General features: G+C 34.6%; 1 protein-coding gene across 2 annotated transcripts in view; it reads left to right on the plus strand.

The window, feature by feature from the left end:
* LOC110030640 (ferredoxin-2) overlaps window positions 1-13,107 on the plus strand; it is a 32,637-nt gene extending 19,530 nt beyond the window's left edge. The window contains exons 4-7 of one of the 2 annotated variants that reach the window (XM_020733462.1): window positions 3,016-3,084; window positions 3,227-3,271; window positions 4,644-4,734; window positions 13,068-13,107. In XM_020733462.1, the coding sequence (XP_020589121.1) occupies window positions 3,016-3,084; window positions 3,227-3,271; window positions 4,644-4,688 (159 nt within the window). In that variant the 3' untranslated portion in view covers window positions 4,689-4,734; window positions 13,068-13,107. Of the gene's footprint in view, window positions 1-3,015; window positions 3,085-3,226; window positions 3,272-4,643; window positions 4,735-12,390; window positions 12,486-13,067 lie in introns of those variants that run through there. The other variant, XM_020733454.1, reaches the window with a different exon arrangement.
* Window positions 13,108-20,843: the final 7,736 nt, after the last annotated feature.

Genomic DNA, 20,843 nt, shown 5'->3' on the forward strand with positions numbered 1-20,843 from the left:
AACCATTCTGAATGAGTCATAGACCAATGTATTATGAAGATATGGTGTACCCTAGTTCCAAGTCAACACCCAGGGTCAATCCTAAGGCGAAGTAGCCCTATAGGAACTCTTCTTGAGCTTCCCCCATAATGATCTTACCTACTAAATACTAGAGGTTAAGGTCAATATGTGGAATTTCAAGTTGAGTAAAGAGAAGAGTTTTGAATTTCTAATGGTGAGGGTACCTTTTCTAACTTTCTAAGACTAGTCAATAGGAAAGTCCCATGGCTAGACGTAGGCTACTAAAGAAGTTTCTAGACCTCAACCAAAAGTGAGGTCAACAGATGTTTCTGAAAATATGATCGATCTTAGTGATCTTAATAACATTAATAATAATAAAATTTTTTATTTTTACCGTCGTATTTGTAAAAATGAAGTTAAGGAGGCTTTAAAGAAGATCATGGGTGAAAAATCAATAGGACATGATGATATCCCAATTAAAGTGTGGAAATATTTAGGAGATTTGGAAGTTTCTTAGCTTTAAACTATTTAATATTATTTTAAAAACTAAAAAGTTGCCTGAGGAGTGGAAGAAGAGTATCTTAGTCCTCATTTTTAAAAATAAAGGGGATGCAAAGGAGTGCAAATTATATTGGTATTAAGTTAATATATCATTTTTTTAAATTATGGGAGAGGGTAATTGAACGTAGGTTAAGACGTGATACCTCTCATAATCAGTTTGGGTTTATGCCGAGCAATTCTACCATGGACGTTATACATTTATTGAGAGGTTTGATGGAGAAGTATGGAGAGAGTAAGAAGAATCTACATATAGCTTTTATTGATTTAGAAAGAACTTACGATAAGGCTCCAAGAGATGTTCTTTGGAGAGTTCTAGAAAATAAAGGTGTTGATATGACTTATATTCAAGTTCTTAAAGATATGTATACTAGAGTTGCTACTTGTGTTCAAACAGGAGGATTGACCAAGTATTTTCTTATTTCAGTTGGATTGCATTAGGGATTGGTTTTAAGCCCATATCCTTTTGCTTTGGTTATGGATGTTGTTACTGGACATTATAGGAGAATGTTCCTTGGTGTATGTTTTTCTCTGATGATATCCTTTTTGTGGATAAGACTAGAGAAAGAGTTCAAGAAAAACATGAATTATGAAGGTCTACATTGGAGTCTAAAGGCCCTCGCTTGAGTAGATCTAAAATTGAATACATGAATTGTAATTTTAGTAGTTATAGCTCTAGTGACAGAGTTGTAACTAAGGTTGATCAAATCATGAAAATGTATGAACATTTTAGATATCTCGAGTCAATTGTTCAAAGTGATGGTGATATAGATGAGAATGTTATTATTAGAATTCAAGTTGGTTGGTTGAAGTGGGGAGGAATGCATTGAGCCTATTGTGTGGTAGAAAAGCATTGCTTAAAATTAAATGAAAATTTTATAAGGTGGTATTGAGACCCACAATGCTTTGCGGCGCAAAATGTTGGCCTTTAAAGTAGAAGCATAAAACAAAGTTAAGTGTTGCTGAGATGAGAATGCTTAGATGGATGAGTGGCTTGACACTTAGAGACAAAATGCAAAGCGAATTTATCCGTGAAAAGGTTGGTGTAGCTCCAGTGGCAAACAAGATTAAAGAGTCATCTTTGATGATTTGGTTACATTAAATGCCGACAATTTGATGATCCTGTTAGGAGAGTAGTTTAGATTTAACTTGTGTTAAGAAAAGATGAAGTAGACCTAAAAAGACTTGAGCATATTGTATAAAAAATGATCTTAATCTATGTGAATTAAATGAAAATATGACACTCAATAAGACACAATGGAGAAAAAGGATTCATGTGAGTCTGTTTGAGGCAGTTTCAACAGTTTAAAGAAGCAGCTTTAAGCAGCTTTGAAGCTGCTATTCAAAAAGTTGTGGTAACTATTATAAATTTATTTTAATTTCAAAAAGTTAGACCGCAACTTGCTAGAAGCTACCACACTTTAACATATAAGGTTAAAAGAAACAGTTTTCTGGCACAGAAATTTATGAAAAACAACAAGAAAGCAGTTCCCCAAATAGAATACGGTAGCGGTCTGAAAAGCAAAGCATCTAGAAAGCTGTCCTAAAGGGATCCTTAATGGGATAAAGGCTTGCTGTTGTTGCTGTTGTTGTTGTTGTTGTATGTTTTTCTTTTCTATTCTTCATGAAAGTGGAACTTTAACAACATGTTTTTAGGTGAATGAAGCATGCATAAACGTTATTTAAAATAAACACTGAAATTGGTTTGCTTGGTGTTACCTGTAATATCTTTCTTAAGGACTTTAAGTTTCATCTTTGAAATGAGTGGATCCAGCATATTGTGAGCTTATGATATTATGTATTAGATTGATTCTCTCTGCAAATCTCAGAGATTTTGGACACATTTTATGATTATTTTTTTATTTTTATTTTCTTGCTTTGCTTGTGTATTTGCTCAATGGATACATGGAAGAGATGGTGATGATGGAAGATTGATTTCTTACTTGATCTTTCTCCTTAAAGATGCATAGCTTATACCTGTCTACAGAGTTTATGACTTGGGTTTCTTTTTCTAGCTTGAAGTGGTTAAACAATTTATTGGAATTTCAGATTGCCAATGAGTATTGGAAGGGATTGGCTTGTCATAGCTTATGTATTTTACTGATCATAGAAAAAAAATTGATTATCTTTTAATGATACATTATTAAGTTGTAGATGCTGCTGTTGATTTTCTCTATTTTTTTAGTGGGCTTGTGGTATTCTTTATTATGGACCTGAACTTCCTGTCCCCTGTTTTCTTACAACAAATTGTTTGATCTTATCCTTCAATTTCCCTTTTTTTTTGTTTTTTGTTTTTTGTTTTGTTTTGTTTTTTGAATGATATAGCAAGGTTGGAGGGCATTAGACATGAAATTAGCCATTTATTTTATCAAATGCCAAATTGGATTTTTTTCTCCCTACATTCTTGGGGTCATACATAACTTGTGATTGGTGAATGATGCTATTTAATCGTTGCAGGGGTATGCTTTGCTTTGCGTTGGCTTTCCTTCTTCTGATATTGAAGTTGAAACTCAGGATGAGGATGAGGTATTCCTTTAACAAATTAAAGTATGTTTATGCAGTCAAATTTGAGACCCATCAGTTTGATGAGAAGTTCAAATGCACATTTATAACTTTGCATTAAGTGTTACATTGCGACTCATGAGATTCAATATCCTATTCTTTTCAGGTTTACTGGCTCCAGTTTGGAAGATACTTTGCAAGAGGACCTGTAGTAAGTCTTCCACTCCTCTTTGTGACTTCATGAAAGCACCAAAAGCAGGAGTATCTGTTTTCTTCACCGAAACTTCAACAATATGTCAACACTCAATTAATAGGGATAAAAAATACATAGTCCGTTTGGATGCCCCCATTTTCTTTTAGCTGTTTGTTAAAACTTGGGTGAATAGAGCATTACTTTTTTCACTATTACATTTACTCTAGTTTTTCATCCTACATGTTACGCGGGATGATACAACTTTTTTGCGATCTCCCAGTACAGTAAATCGTGGTAGAATTAGCATCGAGATTGTTTAAACTAAATCTATCTTATTGGGTGAACCATAATCATCCTTCTCAGGATTATCGAGATCACAGGGGAAGAATGAATTTAATAATTTACAAATCAGATGGGAAGAATCAAATTTACATGATCTCGGTTAATTTCATTAAATGTTTCAGCCTACCTGTTGCTCAGCAAAGGTGTATCACGAGATTACATTAAAATAGAGAATTTATAACACTTAGAAAATCTCAGATCCTATTCTCAATGATCTTTTCCCTAGAGTGGTTTCTGGAAAAAAGAATGTCACGCTTGGAACTGCAGACTACCGTTGATTGGGTAAGATATTGAAGTGGCCAGCTATACAACTTGGCTTGATTGAGTTTGTCTTGGGTTTGACTTTTACTCTAGGCAACTAGGTAAACTGATGGGTACCTCGGATCAACAACTAATAGTTGGAAAGCAAAAATTGACTTCCTATAGTTAGATATCAGTAGCAGTTTACGATATTTAATAATTTTCTTGCCAGAGTTCTGAACCATTTTTCGAGCAGCGTATAATTATGGCTTAATCCAATGAATTAGTCTAATTGGATCATTGGACTTAAAGCTATTGTGACCCATAATTTCTAGTTTTTTATCTTCTTTATATTTTTTTCTATTTAAATGTATTTTTTATTTTATTTTTATTTACTTATTTATTTTCTTAATCAATCTTTCTGGCTGAATTGACTTGATCAACACATAGGGTCCTAGGGATGATTACAAGTTTATAGTCTGTTGCAATGCTGCGGGTAGATATGATGTTAAAATTTTGGGCGAGTAAAACATTGCTCTTCTCACTATAGTATTTACACGCTAAGCCGTTCAAAGCTACATTACTGCATTTTCCTAGTACGATATATCATGATGATGCTTAACATAATCTTGTTTTTTTTTCAGCTTTAATAATTTCATTTTGTTTCTTGTCCAAGATTCACAGCATATTTTTTTTTGACGAATTTAAATTTAATATGGAGCTCCTTTATACTTTTTTCCGCGTGCTGTCTGTATTTTGTCATCTTCTATGCTCATTTATATATATATGCTTCAACTGTTGTATTCAGGAAAGGGATGACTATGCACTGGAGCTGGCAATGGGAGATGAGTAATGACGAACTGAATTCGTAGCCTAGAGCTTTAGACCCCTTAAAAATGGTTATTTTCGTATCTCTTGACCTGTTGGAGTCCATTTCACTTTAAATATGCACATTATGCTATTTCTATATTGAATTCTATGATTTAATTAACAAGTGGAAGACTTCTTTTTATAGTCCATCTAAATATTAAGTGAAGATGATTCAAATTCAAATAACTATTGTTTTAAATAATAAAATTTTTTTTAATAATTTTTTATTTAAATCAAATTCTAACATATAGTATAAATTTTTTAACTTTAATTTTTTTAACCTAGCCGGATCATGAACCTACGAATTGTGTGAAGATGTGGTTTAAACTTGATTCATTAGTTCATCAAGTTTTGTTGAATGACTATTTATCAAATCAGAGTGAAAAGATATGAGAAGACATAATTTTATTGATGAAAAGAGGGGTATGAATACTCATTACAAGACTTACTGGTAGGAAAATAATAAAAACAAAATACAGTAGAAAAGATAAAGAATAATAACAAAATATAAGAGACAGCTAATCTCTCTAATTTAATGAGAGAAATAAATAGAGATTCCCAAGATCTCTCATATAATTTATAACCCTCTAAATATAGAGTTATAACAAATATGGAATATAATAATTAGTATTTTCGAAATCTTTCAACACTCCTCAAGTTGGGTTGTACAGATTATACATGTTTAACTTGTTATATAATTCTTCAAAGTTGATTTTTGGGAGAGGCTTAGTGAGGATATCTGTTGTTTGATGTCGGGAAGGAATGTATGCAAGTTCGACGACTCTTCTCTCAATGTTTTTAGAGATGAAGTGCCGATCAATCTCGATGTGTTTCGTTCTGTCATGGTGTACTGGATTCTTTGCAACGATGATGGTTGTCTGGTTGTCGCATTGTATTTTGACAGTTTTTTCAATTAGCATTCCGAGTTCGCTGAGTATTCTTTGAATCCACATTCCTTCACAGATCCTGAGTGCAAGAGCTCTGAATTCAGCTTCAGCACTGCTTTTTGATACCACATATTGTTTTTTGCTTCTCCAAGTGACTAGGTTTCCCCGGACATAAGTGCAATAGCCGGAAGTCGATCATCGGTCCGAGACATCTCCTGCCCAGTCTGCGTCTGAATACACTTCTATACTTCGATCCTTATTCCTTTGAAACAGTAGCCCTTTGCTTGGAGTTATCTTGAGGTATCTCAAGATTCTGTAGACTGTATTCATGTGTTCTTTCGTAGGGCTGTTCATGAATTGGCTAACAACACTAACAGAAAAACCAATGTCGGGTCGTGTGTGTGAGAGATAAATGAGTCGCCCCACGAGTCGCTGATATCTCCCCTTATCCACAGGTGCTCTATTTTTCTCAGTGTCGATCTTCTTGTAGGGATCCATTGGAGTATCGACGGGTTTGCAACCAAGCATACATGTTTCCTTCAATAGGTCCAAAGTATATTTCTTTTGTGACACAGATATTCCTCGTTTTGATCGAGCTAGTTTCATGCCGAGAAAGAACTTTGAGTTTCTGAGGTCTTTAATTTTGAATTCCTGGGTGAGAAGCATTGTCAGATTTGTGATTTCTTCTTCGTGATTTCCAGTGAGGATGAAAGGATGATATCGTCGATGTATACGATCAGAATTGCAATCTTCTTTTCGAGAGAGATTTTCACGAAGAGAGTGTGATCTGCCTGACACTGAGTATACCCGTGTTTTGTCACTGATTTTGCAAATCTATCGAACCATGCTTGGGGTACAATGATTTTTGGAGTTTGCAGACTTTGTTGCTTGGAAAGGATGCTTCTAGTCCGGGAGGTGCTTCCATGTAAACTTCTTCTTCCAAATCACCATTTAGGAAAGCATTTTTCACGTCGAGTTGATGTAGCTGCCAGTTTTCATTTGATGCAAGTGAGAGAAAGATTATGATAATGTTAAGTTTGGCCACGGGGGCAAAGGTTTCTAGGTAATCAATACCGTAGGACTGTGAAAAACTTTTTGCTACGAGACGTGCTTTTAATCTCTCAATTGTACCATCTGCCTTATATTTGACTTTGAAGATCCATTGCAGCCGATTGCTTTCTTTCCCTTTGGTAGGTCTGAAGCAGTCCATGTACCATTCTTTTGTAGTGCTCTTACCTCCTCATTGATGACCGCTTTCCACCCTAGGTGTTTGAGAGCTTCATCAATCATGTTTGGGACTTGTGTATTGTTAAATGCAGTGACATAGGCTCGGTAAGCTGAAGATAGTCTTTCATAGGACATAAAGTTGGAGATTGGATGCATCGTGTGTTCGTCCTGAGTGGAGGACGGATGGACCTAACACCTTTCCTTAAAGCAATTGGAATGTCGGAGTCATCAATCATAGGTATAGTAGATTCATGCTCAAGTGTGTTCGTACTTGAGTGGATTTCTGTAGGAGTTGGATCCGGTTCTGACTCTTGGATTGGTGTTGGATGTGTTGGGTGATCTATGTGCGAGTTGGACACTTGAGGACTAGACGAAGATTGATTCTTAGGTACATTTTCATGTGAGTTGGATGAACTTGCTGAATATGAGTCGGGAGATAATGAGTTCGGTTCAAGGGACAAGGATTTGATGTGTGGTGGTATGAACTCGTTGTCCCCCCAAGACTGATATTCCCTTAAAGTCTCCCACTGAATATTAAAGTTGGGGTAGTAAGGCTGGTTTTCAAAGAAGGTGACATCCATAGTGTTGTAGGTTTTTCTTGTGAGAGGAGAGTAGCATTTATACCATTTTTGAATAGGCGAGTAGCTGAGGAAAATACATTTAGTAGATTTGGGATCAAGTTTGTTGCGATTGTGTGAATGAATGTGAACAAAGGAGGAGCAATCAAATACTTTGGTAAGTAGATTTTGGGTAATTGTCTTGGTGTGGGGAAATCATTTGAGGAGTTGGACTGGACTTTGAAATTTGAGGACCCGAGAAGGTATCCTGTTGATGAGGTAGGTTGCAGTGGATACAACGTCACCCCAAAAAACCTTAGGCACGTTAGAGGAAAACATGAGGCAGCGGGCCACCTCGAGAAGGTGGCGGTTCTTGCGTTCGGCGATCCCATTTTGTTGAGCGTCGACACAAGAACTGAGATGGATGATGCCTTTAGAGGAGAGATAAGAGTCGAGGACGGAAGCGAAGTACTCATTTGCATTATCATCCTTGAGTGTCTGGATGGAGGTTTGGAATTGTGTTTGGATTATTGAGTAAAATTGTTCAAATATGTGACCGACTGCAGATTTATCTTTCATAAGAAATAGTCACGTTAGTCGAGTGTGATCTTCAATAAAGGAGACAACCCACTGAGTCCCGGTAAGGGTTGTAACACGGGATGGGCCCCAAATATCGCTGTGAATGAGTGCAAAGTGCTGGGAAGAGGAGTAACCAACACGTGGAAATGACGTGCGAGTGTGTTTGAAAAGTTGACAAAATTCATATTGAAAAGAACGAACATCTTTATTGATAAATAAATTTGGAAATAGTTTTGCAAGATACATAAAATTTGGATGACCGAGACGAAAATGCCATAACATGATTTTGGAACCTTTATTGACACTAGAATTGAAGACAGAATGATGGGTAGACAAATGTCCGCAGCGAGGTTGTGGTGGTGAAGTACCGTTGATGACGTAGAGACACGAGCACATCTCAGCATTGCCAATCGTCGTCCCCGAATTCACATTCTAAAATTCACACATGGTAGGGAAAAATTTAGCAATACACCTCATATCACTAGTCAACTTTCCGATGGATATTAAATTGCAATTTAAAGTAGGAACATTAAGCACAGATCAGAGTAGAATGTTTTGGGTTTTGCGCACGGAGCCAAAGCCAGTGACTTTGGAGACAGCCATCGACTACGCGGATGGTGGAGTTGTCTCTGCACGACATGTAGTCATGGAGAAGGGAGGCATCGCCAGTCATGTGATGAGAAGTGCCGGAATCGATGATCCACTGACCGGGGGATCCTTGATTGACTGTGAAGGCATGGTAGAACGTACCTTGATGGGCGAGCAGGCCGGTGATGGGGTCGGGAATAGCCAGATCAGGTGGTTTGCCGATCAGTTTGTGCAGCAAATCTAGTTGCTTATTACTGAATGGACTGGGCGCTGGTGCAGGAAGGTCATCGACAACGACGGCGCTGTTGGCACGGGGAGCGCGATCAGACCGAGGCTTCCAATCGGCTGGCTTTTCATGAAGCACCCCAACCCTGGCTTTCTGGTTTGCGGCAATGGTTGCACCCGGGATGACCTTTGCGTGATGGCTGTGTCGAGGCAGAGAAATTTCTTGAGAGGAAGAAGAAGAAATCGTCATACTGAAGAAGATTGGTATGACTCTGATACCATGAAAAGATATGAGAAGACTTAATTTTATTGATTGATATAAATATTCATTACAAGACTTACTGGTAAGGAAAATAATAAAAACAAAATACAGTAGAAAAGGAAAGGAATAATAACGAAATATAAGAGACAGCTAGTCTCTTTAATTTAAGGAGAGAAATAAATAGAGATTCCCAAGATCCCTCGTATAATTTATAACCCTCTAAATATAGAATTATAACAAATATAAAATATGATAATTAGTATTTTCGAGATCTTTCAACACAGAGTTCAAGCTCAAGCCGACTTATGAGTCAATTTAAGTGCACCTTAAGTTTAGCCATCTATGAATTAGTTTTTCCATTGGTGCATGAACCCCCGAAACCATTTCTTTATGAATTGGGAGAGAGGTCGCATTATTAGGTTTTCCATTATTAAGGCATTAAACTCTCTCCTTTGACATTAGTCAGACGCAATTAAAGTGGCAGTGAACCCAATCACTGCCAAAGATGTGTGTAGATGTGGAAGCCATCATGATGTTATCCTAGCTCAGATTGCAATGGTCATTTGTCTCGTCCCTTCTTTGTCGGGAGAGAAGTCCTAACCAAATTGATTGCCATCGACCACATTCCAAGGGCCAACGTCTAATGGATTTGGGTTAATTTGAGGCTAGTTTGGGCTTGCTTTGGGCTAAACAATGTTAAACTGTGCCTGAGTTTGATTTGGTAAGGTTGTTAAGAGTCATAGAATAAGTCAATTAGATGCGTTGGCGTTGGGATTGATTTAGATGCATTTAAATTCGAGAAAAATATGATAATTAGTATTTTCGAGATCTTTCAACACAGAGTTCAAGCTCAAGCCGACTTATGAGTCAATTTAAGTGCACCTTAAGTTTAGCCATCTATGAATTAGTTTTTCCATTGGTGCATGAACCCCCGAAACCATTTCTTTATGAATTGGGAGAGAGGTCGCATTATTAGGTTTTCCATTATTAAGGCATTAAACTCTCTCCTTTGACATTAGTCAGACGCAATTAAAGTGGCAGTGAACCCAATCACTGCCAAAGATGTGTGTAGATGTGGAAGCCATCATGATGTTATCCTAGCTCAGATTGCAATGGTCATTTGTCTCGTCCCTTCTTTGTCGGGAGAGAAGTCCTAACCAAATTGATTGCCATCGACCACATTCCAAGGGCCAACGTCTAATGGATTTGGGTTAATTTGAGGCTAGTTTGGGCTTGCTTTGGGCTAAACAATGTTAAACTGTGCCTGAGTTTGATTTGGTAAGGTTGTTAAGAGTCATAGAATAAGTCCAAATAATAGATTTGCGTTGGGATTGATTTAGATGCATTTAAATTCGAGACATCTTAATGGGTCCATAATAGGACATGTGACCTATTGAACCAAATTGGGGTATACTGACTTCAATTTTCTCATGATTTAATTAATGTCAACTTTAGGAATTATATGGCCAAGCTTAGGGCTGTCAAATCAGGTTAAAGTGTTGGGTTTGGGTCTAATTCAAAATTGACCTAACTCAAAATTGCTTGACTTAAACCCTACCAAACTATTAAGTAAGTCAGAGCCTAACATAAACCTAAAATAACTTCAACCCGACTGACCTAAACCTGACCCATGCAACTCATTTAATATATTCATAATAAGTATTTAAGTCAAATTCAGGTTAATTTTGAGTCATGTTAGATTAATTTTGAGTCAAATTCAGGGTAATGTTAGAGTATTTTAGATAAATTTAAGTTGTTGGGTCAACTTAAATTTTACTTAAAAATTAATTGAGTCAACCTAACCCAAAATTTTCAAGTTGACTTGGCATGTTTGGTTAATTTTTGACATCCCTAGCCTATTTTGATTAAATTTGGTTTGAAATAGGTGAACTTTGACTCAATCATCCCTTAATAGGTAATGTTTGATCAAGTTAACCTGATAGCCAATTTTAAATTTGAAGGTTTTAATTTAGACTCACATCAAACCTAGTGAAATCTAAACTTTATTGAAATTTAGTATAATCGATTTAAGTTTTATTTAAGGTAGTTTTAGGTGAGTTTGACTCAACATCCCCTTAATGAGTCATATTTGGTTAAACCAAGTGGCTCAAATTTGAATTTAATTGTTTAAATTGTGATTTGAATAGCTAAGGTGAATCATTTAGGACACTTAGCTTGGTTTGATTTGTTTATCTTAACTCATTTTTTTTTTTTTGAATTTCAAGACATTATAGAGTAGTCTACTAGGTCATTTAAACTAGGCTCACCCATGCTTGACTCAAGTATGGTTCTTTTCATCACTTATACGTTTGTTAAATTTATTATGAGCCCAATGCTTGAATAAAGATAGATTTGATTAGTGGGTACCACATGGTCACTATGGGTTGACTAGCAAATCGGGTCAACCAAGCCGCTTAGCGCAAGGTAAGACAAGGAGGTATCCAAATGCTCTAGGATAAATACCAAGGGTTTTAATGAAGTTTTTTGTTCAGTTCTTGATTATTGATGACCTAATTTTTGGTGGAGTCCAGGAAGACTTCTTTTTCGTATCCTCTTTTAGACAAACATAATAGAAAATAAATTCTCTTATTCTATTTTACTTTGATCTCTCTCTCTCTCTCTCTTAGAGTGTTCCACATCTCTCTTTTTGAATGCTAATAAGATTTGTGCTTAATCCACAAACAAATTTGGGTGCAAAAATTGAAGTCACCAAGCTTGTTTAACAATAAAAGTAATATGTAACCAAATAAAAGAAAAAAATCTTTTTAAAATCATAAAGAAGTTCACACGTTAGATTCAAAAGCTAGAAGTGTGCATTATTTTGTCTAAACTAAAAAAGCGAACCAATCAAGTCAACTTGGTTGATTAGGTTCGATTTTAAAAAAAAAATTATGTTTCGGTTTTAAAATTTAAAAGTTTGGTTATTGGTTTACGGTTCAGTTTTACTTCTCATTATACCGAATGAACCAAAAACTGCATAATTAATATCTTTTTAAGTGTTTGATATGTAAATACGTAAGGATTGGTTTGTATGCATCAAAATATTCTTAGAAATATTTGGAAGTAAAGTTTCTAGTGATCAATATTACATAGTCTTCGCTTAGTAATTTTTTTTTCTCTCGTTGTCATCATATCCTTATATCTTTAAATTATATTTTGGCATATGTAAAATCAAACCGTTTAAACCGAATTAAACTATATCATGATTGTTTCGGTTTTACCAAAAATTTGTTTTGTTTGATACTATGAATTTTGGATTTCGGTTGTAATCGGATTTGCCCACTTTAAAAATCGAATCATCCGATCATATCGAATGCTCGCCTCTATTGTAGTAACCTTGGGAGTGACTTTCACTTGCAGAGACTCACCCCCTGGGCAAGAAGGTACCTCCATAACAGGTTCAACAGGAACACTATAGCCATATGGATGTCTACCTTTTCTTACTCACCTTGTTAAGTACAAGCTTCACTTTTTTTTTTCATTTTTCTCTCAGCACTTTTCGTTCTATACCCTTCTCATATTACTCACCACCGCAGCTTTCGTAAAAAACTAAAATTTTATTTGTTAGTCTCCATACTCGAAAAATTGTAGAGCTCAAGTTGTCAGAAGGAGATCTCAAACTCATAATTTTTTTGTAAATAATGTCACTTTTCTTTTGCACACTAAATACACGTTATTACATTAATACAATTTTTATAGAGTTAAATAAAACAATGAATATATATATATATGTATATATATATAAAAAATGAGGTGACGCTTTTACCAATATATATATATGTCGGTATTTGGTAGAGGCCCAAATACCGATTTCCCATGTGCTAGGCCCCATTATAGGAGTCCACGTCATAAGCCTAAATATTCGAGAACCCAGCGCCACTGGGGATCGAACCTGTGACCTGAGGGGACTTACAGTGAACCCCGTCAATCAACAGGTCACGGGTTGCGGCACGTGTGTATATATATATACATATAAATATACAATTTTTGTTCTATTTTTTGATGGTGATTATTTTATAATTATTTTTATTATGTAGGACGTGGAAGAAAACTTAATTTAATTTGAGGATGAGGGAAAGGAGCTGAGAGCATCTTTTTATATTTTTATATTTATACTTTATTTCAGCTCGGAGCATTTTAATAGACGCTTCGCATGTCATTCTTAATTTTGTGAACCAATGTGGAGTTGACATTGCGCCATGTGCGCTTATTTAAAACTTTATCTCTGAGATTTATTCATTATATCTGAGATTTATACATTATCTTTTAGATTTTAAGTGCAGATGGCATGCATATCAATATATTTTATTGAATAACTTGTATAGTTCTAAGACATATCTATGACCCGACTGGACAACTTTAGAGCCCATTTAGGTCAATTTTTTATGGTGAGAAAACAAGTGTCTTACAACCTTATCGCCTATGTGGTAATTATAAGATAATTGCTTTACTTTTTCTTAATAAGCCTTTAATTGCCACATTTACTTTAACAAATATGAGCAGTCATTTTAAACACACCCTTAAACCATCTAGCTATTGATGGCCTAAATTGTTTCAGGCTCTATATATGGGTTGATGTAAGCGTTGGAGATGATTCTTGGTGCAATTTAAAAAGATAATCTTGCTTCTAAAAACTAGGATCAATCAAAATAATGCATACTTGTGTTGTAAGAGAAGAATTTGGATTATCTGTTTTGAATCCCTCCGCTCTTTAGAATTCTTTGATCATCCATATAAAGGCATAATATCAACTTTCTTAATTCGGAGAAGATATTGCATATTTACAAAGTATGTACTTGCAAGGATGGATGGAGTGACCACGTCACATATAAGTGAAATTATGGTGACATGACCACTCATCCACCCTTGTAAGTACTTATTGACAAAGTATGCAATATTTTCTCCTCAATTTGATAGTTTTTGTTAGTAATGGTTGTGCAATATGTTTAGTGTCCATTACTTCACGAGGAAGGAGGAAATGACAGAAAAGTATGATAAGGGGTTTATATTACTTATATAATAATAAAGATTATGATAACATTATTATTTTACAAGTCCTTATTTATTTTTCTAACAAGTTGGAGTTAACATTTAATAATCTCTTTATTCGGTGTTGTGGCTCATTCCACCTTCATTTGGCACATGCAACCATGGGCTAAATGTTTGTTTTATTTGTGTGTTCTTATTCAGAATATTCTCTTTTATCTGGGGATACCAATACTCAAGGAGAAAATTGTACAAACTATTCAACTATCAAATAAAATATTTCTTTAACTCATCAAGAGAAATAATACTTTTGAATGTAGTCAAGAAAGATATCCCAAGTTATAAATGTAGTAGGCCAAATCTTACAAGTCCTAACCTTCCAAACACTACTCTCTTGTTATTTTTGTAGAAAATCCTTAAAAAAATTTTAAGAAAATATGTTTGATAACATATTGGATTATACTTTAAGGCACGTTTAATATGTGAGGAAAAAAATGAAAGAAAGTATCTGACCTAAAATAAATAGTAGAAATCACATTTGTTAGCTTCCAACCTTTTTTTTTTGTAGGATTTTTCTTTTTAACTCCTGACATATCAAGACAATTTTAAAAAATATTAAATGTGAAAGATAAATAGCCTGATTAAATGACATCATAATTTATTATATAAAATGTAATGACTTTGTGTTCTTTTAGATAAGAAATAACTATTTTATAATAACAATAATAATAAGAGTATTAAATTTTAGTAATATCCTGTAAATAAACTATTTTATATTGTCATATATTCCCAAGATCAATGGAAAATATGATTCCTCCTAATTTTTTCAACCCTCAACTAAATTCTGGGTCTGTTTGGGGCAGCTACAACTTATTGAATAATCTGCTGATAAGATGATTAAAAATAATCTGTTAATAAGTTAGGTGCGGTGGCTATCACAAATTTTTATTTTTTTTGGAAAAGTCAGACCGCTACCAAAAAACTGTCACCGCACCTAGATAGGTGCGGTGTGAAAACGCTGTTTTCAGCGTTTTCACAACGCATAAGCTGCCAAAACGCAGTTTACCCAAACAAGTCAGGTGCGTTTTCAAAATGTCACTGCACCAAATAAGCTGCTCTGTCCACATATCCCGTGAGGTTTACGAATTTCTATAAGCATAACTACAAAATGTTACAACTCCAATATGTTTAATAAGAACATTACTCCAAATATATATAAAATCCTATTAATATAAGGTAAAAAAATTATAACCTTGATATTTTACATTGTTATCTTTATTTGGTAAAGCTGAGAACATAGTACATGGATGAATTATTTCTTAAGAGCATATTACATTAAAACACAAGTAAAGGGGGAAAAGCTAGAAAAGATTAGCAAAAAGGCCATAAAGAAAATCGAAATGGTGCTCTATAAGCTACCAATTGTTCAATATAGCTGAACAAAAGTTAAAATAAGTCCATTATGAAACAAGTATAAGAAAACCTGTAAAAAAAAAAAAAGGTAGTATTATAAACAACAAAAATGAGATGAGATAAAAAATAAAAAATCCAGTGGAAAAATAAATTCCATAAATTCCATTAGTGGGTATTATAATTGGCATGAATCATAATTGGGTTTAGCATGCATAATCACTGCTTAGAGCCCAAAATTAAAATGTAAAAAAAAAAACATAAAAAAACTAATCTAAATTTAATGGATGTCCCAACCAAAAACGTTTTGTCATCCAAAACAATAAAATCATAATCAATTTTTAATTCAAAATTGAACTGAAATAACATAAATTGCTTGTAACCAAAACATTCCTAATAGCAAAGATGCAGCATTAAACCCTTAACAGTCTAGTAACTGGTGAACTTCAATGTGCCATTAATAGTTCATGTGACATTAATAGTTTTTTTATATCTCCTCTTTTTATAGGAAACCAATGTTTAATTATCAATTAAAAAAATGTTGGAATTTATGTCGTACTGAACGAACAACCTCGGAATCCTAAAAAAGTTAGGACTTATACTATATAATATAATTTTGCAAAAGCCTAAAGATAAAGTGAAGATTTACGCCATGCTAGACGAACAACCTTGAAGTCCTAAGAGTTTATGTTATTCAATACTAAGGAAAGTTTAGTTGAAGTAGATCCACTTCATTGTTAAGTATTGATCGTCATCTAAAGTTGTCTTTCATTCGCTTGCATCCTCGTTCTGCTTTCCGGTAAACTGGCTTCAAGCTCTTTGCTTATGATGGTTATGGGTTTAAGGTTTATGATTGAACTCATAATTATAGTTGGGTGTCGAGACTTGTTGTAATGTTCCCCCTAAACAGATGTCCTACTGTTCTCTACCGTAGGGCCTTTACAAGTCTTAAATTATGCATAAGCCTTATAATTATGAAAAAGAGTTTATGTTATTCAATATATGAAAAGTTTATTTGTAGATTCCTTAATATCAGTTGAAGTTGATATCACAAGCAAGGAGCTAGAGAATAATTTTTTCCAGTGGTTTACAATGCATTTAAGTTTGAATTTGGCATATTTGTTACTTGTCTCACATGTTTATGTTTAGCTATTTCATTGACACATTATTTCTTATGAATTAATAGATTCAATATTAGGAAAATGGAGTAAAAGATGAGGGCTAGATGATCATGAATGGGGACCCATGCACATTGTGAAAATTTGATAAAGTTATGTGTGAATGGCTACAGATTTGATGTGAATCCTGGTAAGAAGGAGAAATAATTTATAATTCTAGTGTTTTTGCTAAAGAAAACAATAAATCAAATGGCGAGATATACTATGAATAGATTCTCAAAGAATTTATTGAACTATCTTATCCTGACTCCATTTGAGGAAGTGTATTCCTATTCAACTGTGATTGATTCAATTCTATTCCTAATCATAGAACAAGGGTAAACCAACCATATAATATTATAAAAGTAGAAGTGAACAAAAGATATGCTAAATTTGATCCATTCATTCTAGCAACGTAGGTGAGTCAGGCTTATTATCTTCAATATTTCCAAAGAACAAGAGATAATGTTGAGTGAGCAGTTGTCATGTCGAGTAAACTTAGAGCCACTATTGATATTTAAAATACTATTGAACCTACTCATCAAAAAATTTAAATGACAAATTCATATTTTGCACTCGATCTAATCCATGAAGAGCTAAATTTAGAAGATATTAGTGAAAAACATGAAGAAATTATTCTCGGTGACAAGTATGACTCTGTGATGCTTTGGACGACAAATTTTTAACTACACCCTCCATTCACTCATTAGGCAAGGTTGAGTAACATGAGCAAGTTACTTTAATTAGTATAAGCTCGAGTCCCCATAGTTTGTATATTGCACTTTCTTTTTTTTCCTTTGACTATTTAGTATGTACAATTTTGTTTTCATTTTCACTAGCTTATAGTCACCATAGTTTATATCTTGAAAATTATAGTTTTTCTCATGTTTACTTCATACTGTTATATTTTTTAGTTTACCATGTACTATCATACTTTAGTTTACTGCGTAGTTTTTTATTATGTTCATTAATTAATTAAATTTCTTTTTCTTATTGCAGATGTCAATTAGAGGTTGGGACGGTCTACCTCCTTGCTTGGGCCAACATGGTGCACAATAGCATCTCACAAAGAAGACAATCAGGAGAGGTAGTATGAGCAACATTGGGAGTCTCCAAGCACACTGGTGGGGCACTCCCACACATAAAATACAAGAGGAGGATGGTAAGATTTTAGTTCTGATTTAAATTTTATTATAAATCAATAACATATTTTAAATATTTCATTACTTTGATAGACCGTGCAGTTGGGACGAGTGCATAGGTTACAATCATACTAGACCTGGAGTAATGATAAATCCCAGGTGACCCAGATAATTCACGAATTAAACTGGTTTAATGTTTAACGACGATCTAGCTATCAGCAACAAATTTTTCTTAGAAATTTTCATAAAAAGAAGGAGAGCTAAATCCAATAGTGAGGTGGTATTACTATTCGAGAATGTGATTCGTCCAAGTACGAGTTATTGAGAGAGGTTGTCGGATAAAAGAGGAAGGGTCGGGTCCGCAGGTTAGGGTATCAAGCCTTGACCTAAGACACTCACCTCTCCATTAGAGCATCAAGGACTTCTACTTCTATCACACAGAAGGAGGAGGTTTCTAGGCGGTTATAACATTCACCGTCGATATGCCGAGTCTCAATCTATATTGCCCAGATGAGGTTGGACCTGGAGGCAAAGTTTAAAGATTGAATTAGATGAGTTCTGGCATCGGATGAAGCAACAGGGGAAGCATCCAGTGATATATGTTATCGAGGATGAGGATGACAATGATGATGAGGAGATGAAGGATGATTAGTTGGGGTCATTGTTCATTTGCAAATATATTCTTTTAAAAATTTGAGTGGATATTCTTTTATTGAACAACTATGTATATATTTTTTTAATTAAATGCATTTCATCTAATTATCTGGTAAATTGGAAAGTTTATTAATCTAATTTCAGTTTGTCAAATATTTGGATTTGTTAAATTGTATAGTAGTTATTGCATTTATTTGTTTGTGGATTACAGATGTGGAAATCTAGCTATGAAATTTGATATTTATTTTTTTTCTGATGTTAAAGGATTTTTATGGCTTTTCATCGGTCTTTTGATAGTGTATCGAGTAGTTATTGTGTTATCTGAAGGTAAATGTCAATAGTTATATTACTGGTGAGTAACTGATGCATATTTGACGACTTTGGCAGTGATAAAAAATTGAAAAATGCTCCAATATGTTGATGGTTACCTCATCGATAATAATACTGATGAATGATTGAAGCATAACAAATGCCATTTAATGCAATAAAAAATCATCAATTGTTCCTAGTTACTAAAGATTAACTTGTCGGTTATTAGAGCCCGTTTGGTTCAGCTTTTTTGGCGTGGCGCTGTATGCGACAGCCGCTTCGTCGCGCAGTCGGCCGTTTGGTTCGTAGCTTTGCAGCAAAACTTTCCCAAAGTTGAGCAAAAGCGGGTTGCGATATTAACCCCGCGGCCCCGCTTTTGCCTGAAGATTCTCCCCGCTTACCCCTTTTTTTTCTCTTCTGCCCTAACTGCTTCCCTCGCGGCTCTCCTTCATCGTCTTGCTTTGTAGCCCCTCCATCGACAGATCTGAGGTATAACGAGCAATTTTATTCTTCTAATCGCAGATATGAGGGAGCTTATGGATTTTTCCGAATGTAATGTTTTCTCTTCTCATCTCCTTCCTATTTATGTGATTTTTTGTTTATTCCTTCTAAAGATGCGGTGGATCTGTACATTAGCGCATGGAACCTGTTTGGTTTTTTATCGGTTGTTTCACTAGGGTTTTGCCTTTGCTTTCCCTTCTTGTTTGAGCCATTCTTGTTTGGTGGATGCTGGCTCAAGAATGGAATAAGGTAGTGGTTGATTCACTGAGTAGTGGTTGATTCACTGATGTGTAGTGGTTGTTGTTCATGCCTTTTCTTTCCCTTCTCGGTAGATCTGTACATTAGGTAGTGGTTCATTCATCACTGATGTTTTGCTCTGAGACACATTTGTGGAAGTTATGAAAGGCATTGACTTTTTGTTTGCAATTGGTGTCAGGTTAACATGGGCATTTCCTTGCAATAAACTTCTCTGCCATGGATAGTGCATGAACAACAAACGAATCCTTTCTATGCTTAGAAAAATTTTAGCAATTGTTTCAAAGTAAAATATTGACCGTCTTTTATTGGTTAAAAGAATGGAATGTATATTTTTTTAGTTATGAAACATAAGAGTGATACTGATTGGGACATAAGAATTGGTTCTTGCAGTAAAAATTATGAATTGTGGCTTACCCATGGTATTCCATTTTATTTTATCACAATGTGATTCTGATTCCTTCTGTGTTGGAATCCATTAGTTGTTTGCTGAACATGTGCAAAGTGCTTGAAAAATTCTTCTACCTGTAATTTTATATTTTTTCTTGCAATTCATGACTTTCACCTCTAGAATTATTCCTATGATCCAGATTTCTGTTCTTTTTCAGTTTTTGATTGTTACTGTAGATGGAGCTGAGAACATTGCTCTGGCATTTTTACTACCAGCTTTCAGTGTTTAGGGCTTTCAACTAACTATGTTTTATTTTTCAATTCTGGGGGACTGATTTTTTTATTTTAAATTAGGTATTAAGGAATGTAACATGATCTATTTTTTAAGAAAGTTTTACCTTTCTGGTTGGATATTCTACGAGTGTCGTGCAAGTTAATTGCAACTTTTGTGTGATGCCATTGATCCAGGAGGATTAGAATAGCCGGCCATCAGCCTAGCGATAAGGTAGGAATAATAGCTTTCAGGCCAATTCAAGGAAGTATGCAAATGAGAGGTGACTTTTTATATATTGTATATATGATGTAAGTTGTGCATATGTACAACAAAGGAGTCCTTGTTGATATGCTTAAAAAATTTCAGCTAGTATTTCAATAAAATATTGCATTCGTTTCCCGTGGACGTAGGTCAGTTGACCGAACCACGTAAATTCCTGTGTTCCCTTATCTTTACATTTCTTGTTTAGTTTATTGCTTGCAACGTGTTTATATCTATTCTTTCATTTGTTTAGCAATTTAAATTCGTTATATTAATTCATATTGAATGTTATTTTTTGGTAGTATTATTAGCATGGCTAATAAAAACAAAAAGATTGACACTCCTGCACTTTGAGAGAAGGACACCAAGTTAATATTCTGTGATCTATGCATATGTGAAATTGATGAGGGAAATATGCCAACAACATTTTTCAATAAGGAAGGTTGGGATAACATCGTTAGCAAATTCAAAAAG

Source organism: Phalaenopsis equestris, unplaced genomic scaffold, assembly GCF_001263595.1.
Source record: "Phalaenopsis equestris unplaced genomic scaffold, ASM126359v1 Scaffold000002, whole genome shotgun sequence".
Lineage (NCBI taxonomy): Eukaryota > Viridiplantae > Streptophyta > Magnoliopsida > Asparagales > Orchidaceae > Phalaenopsis > Phalaenopsis equestris.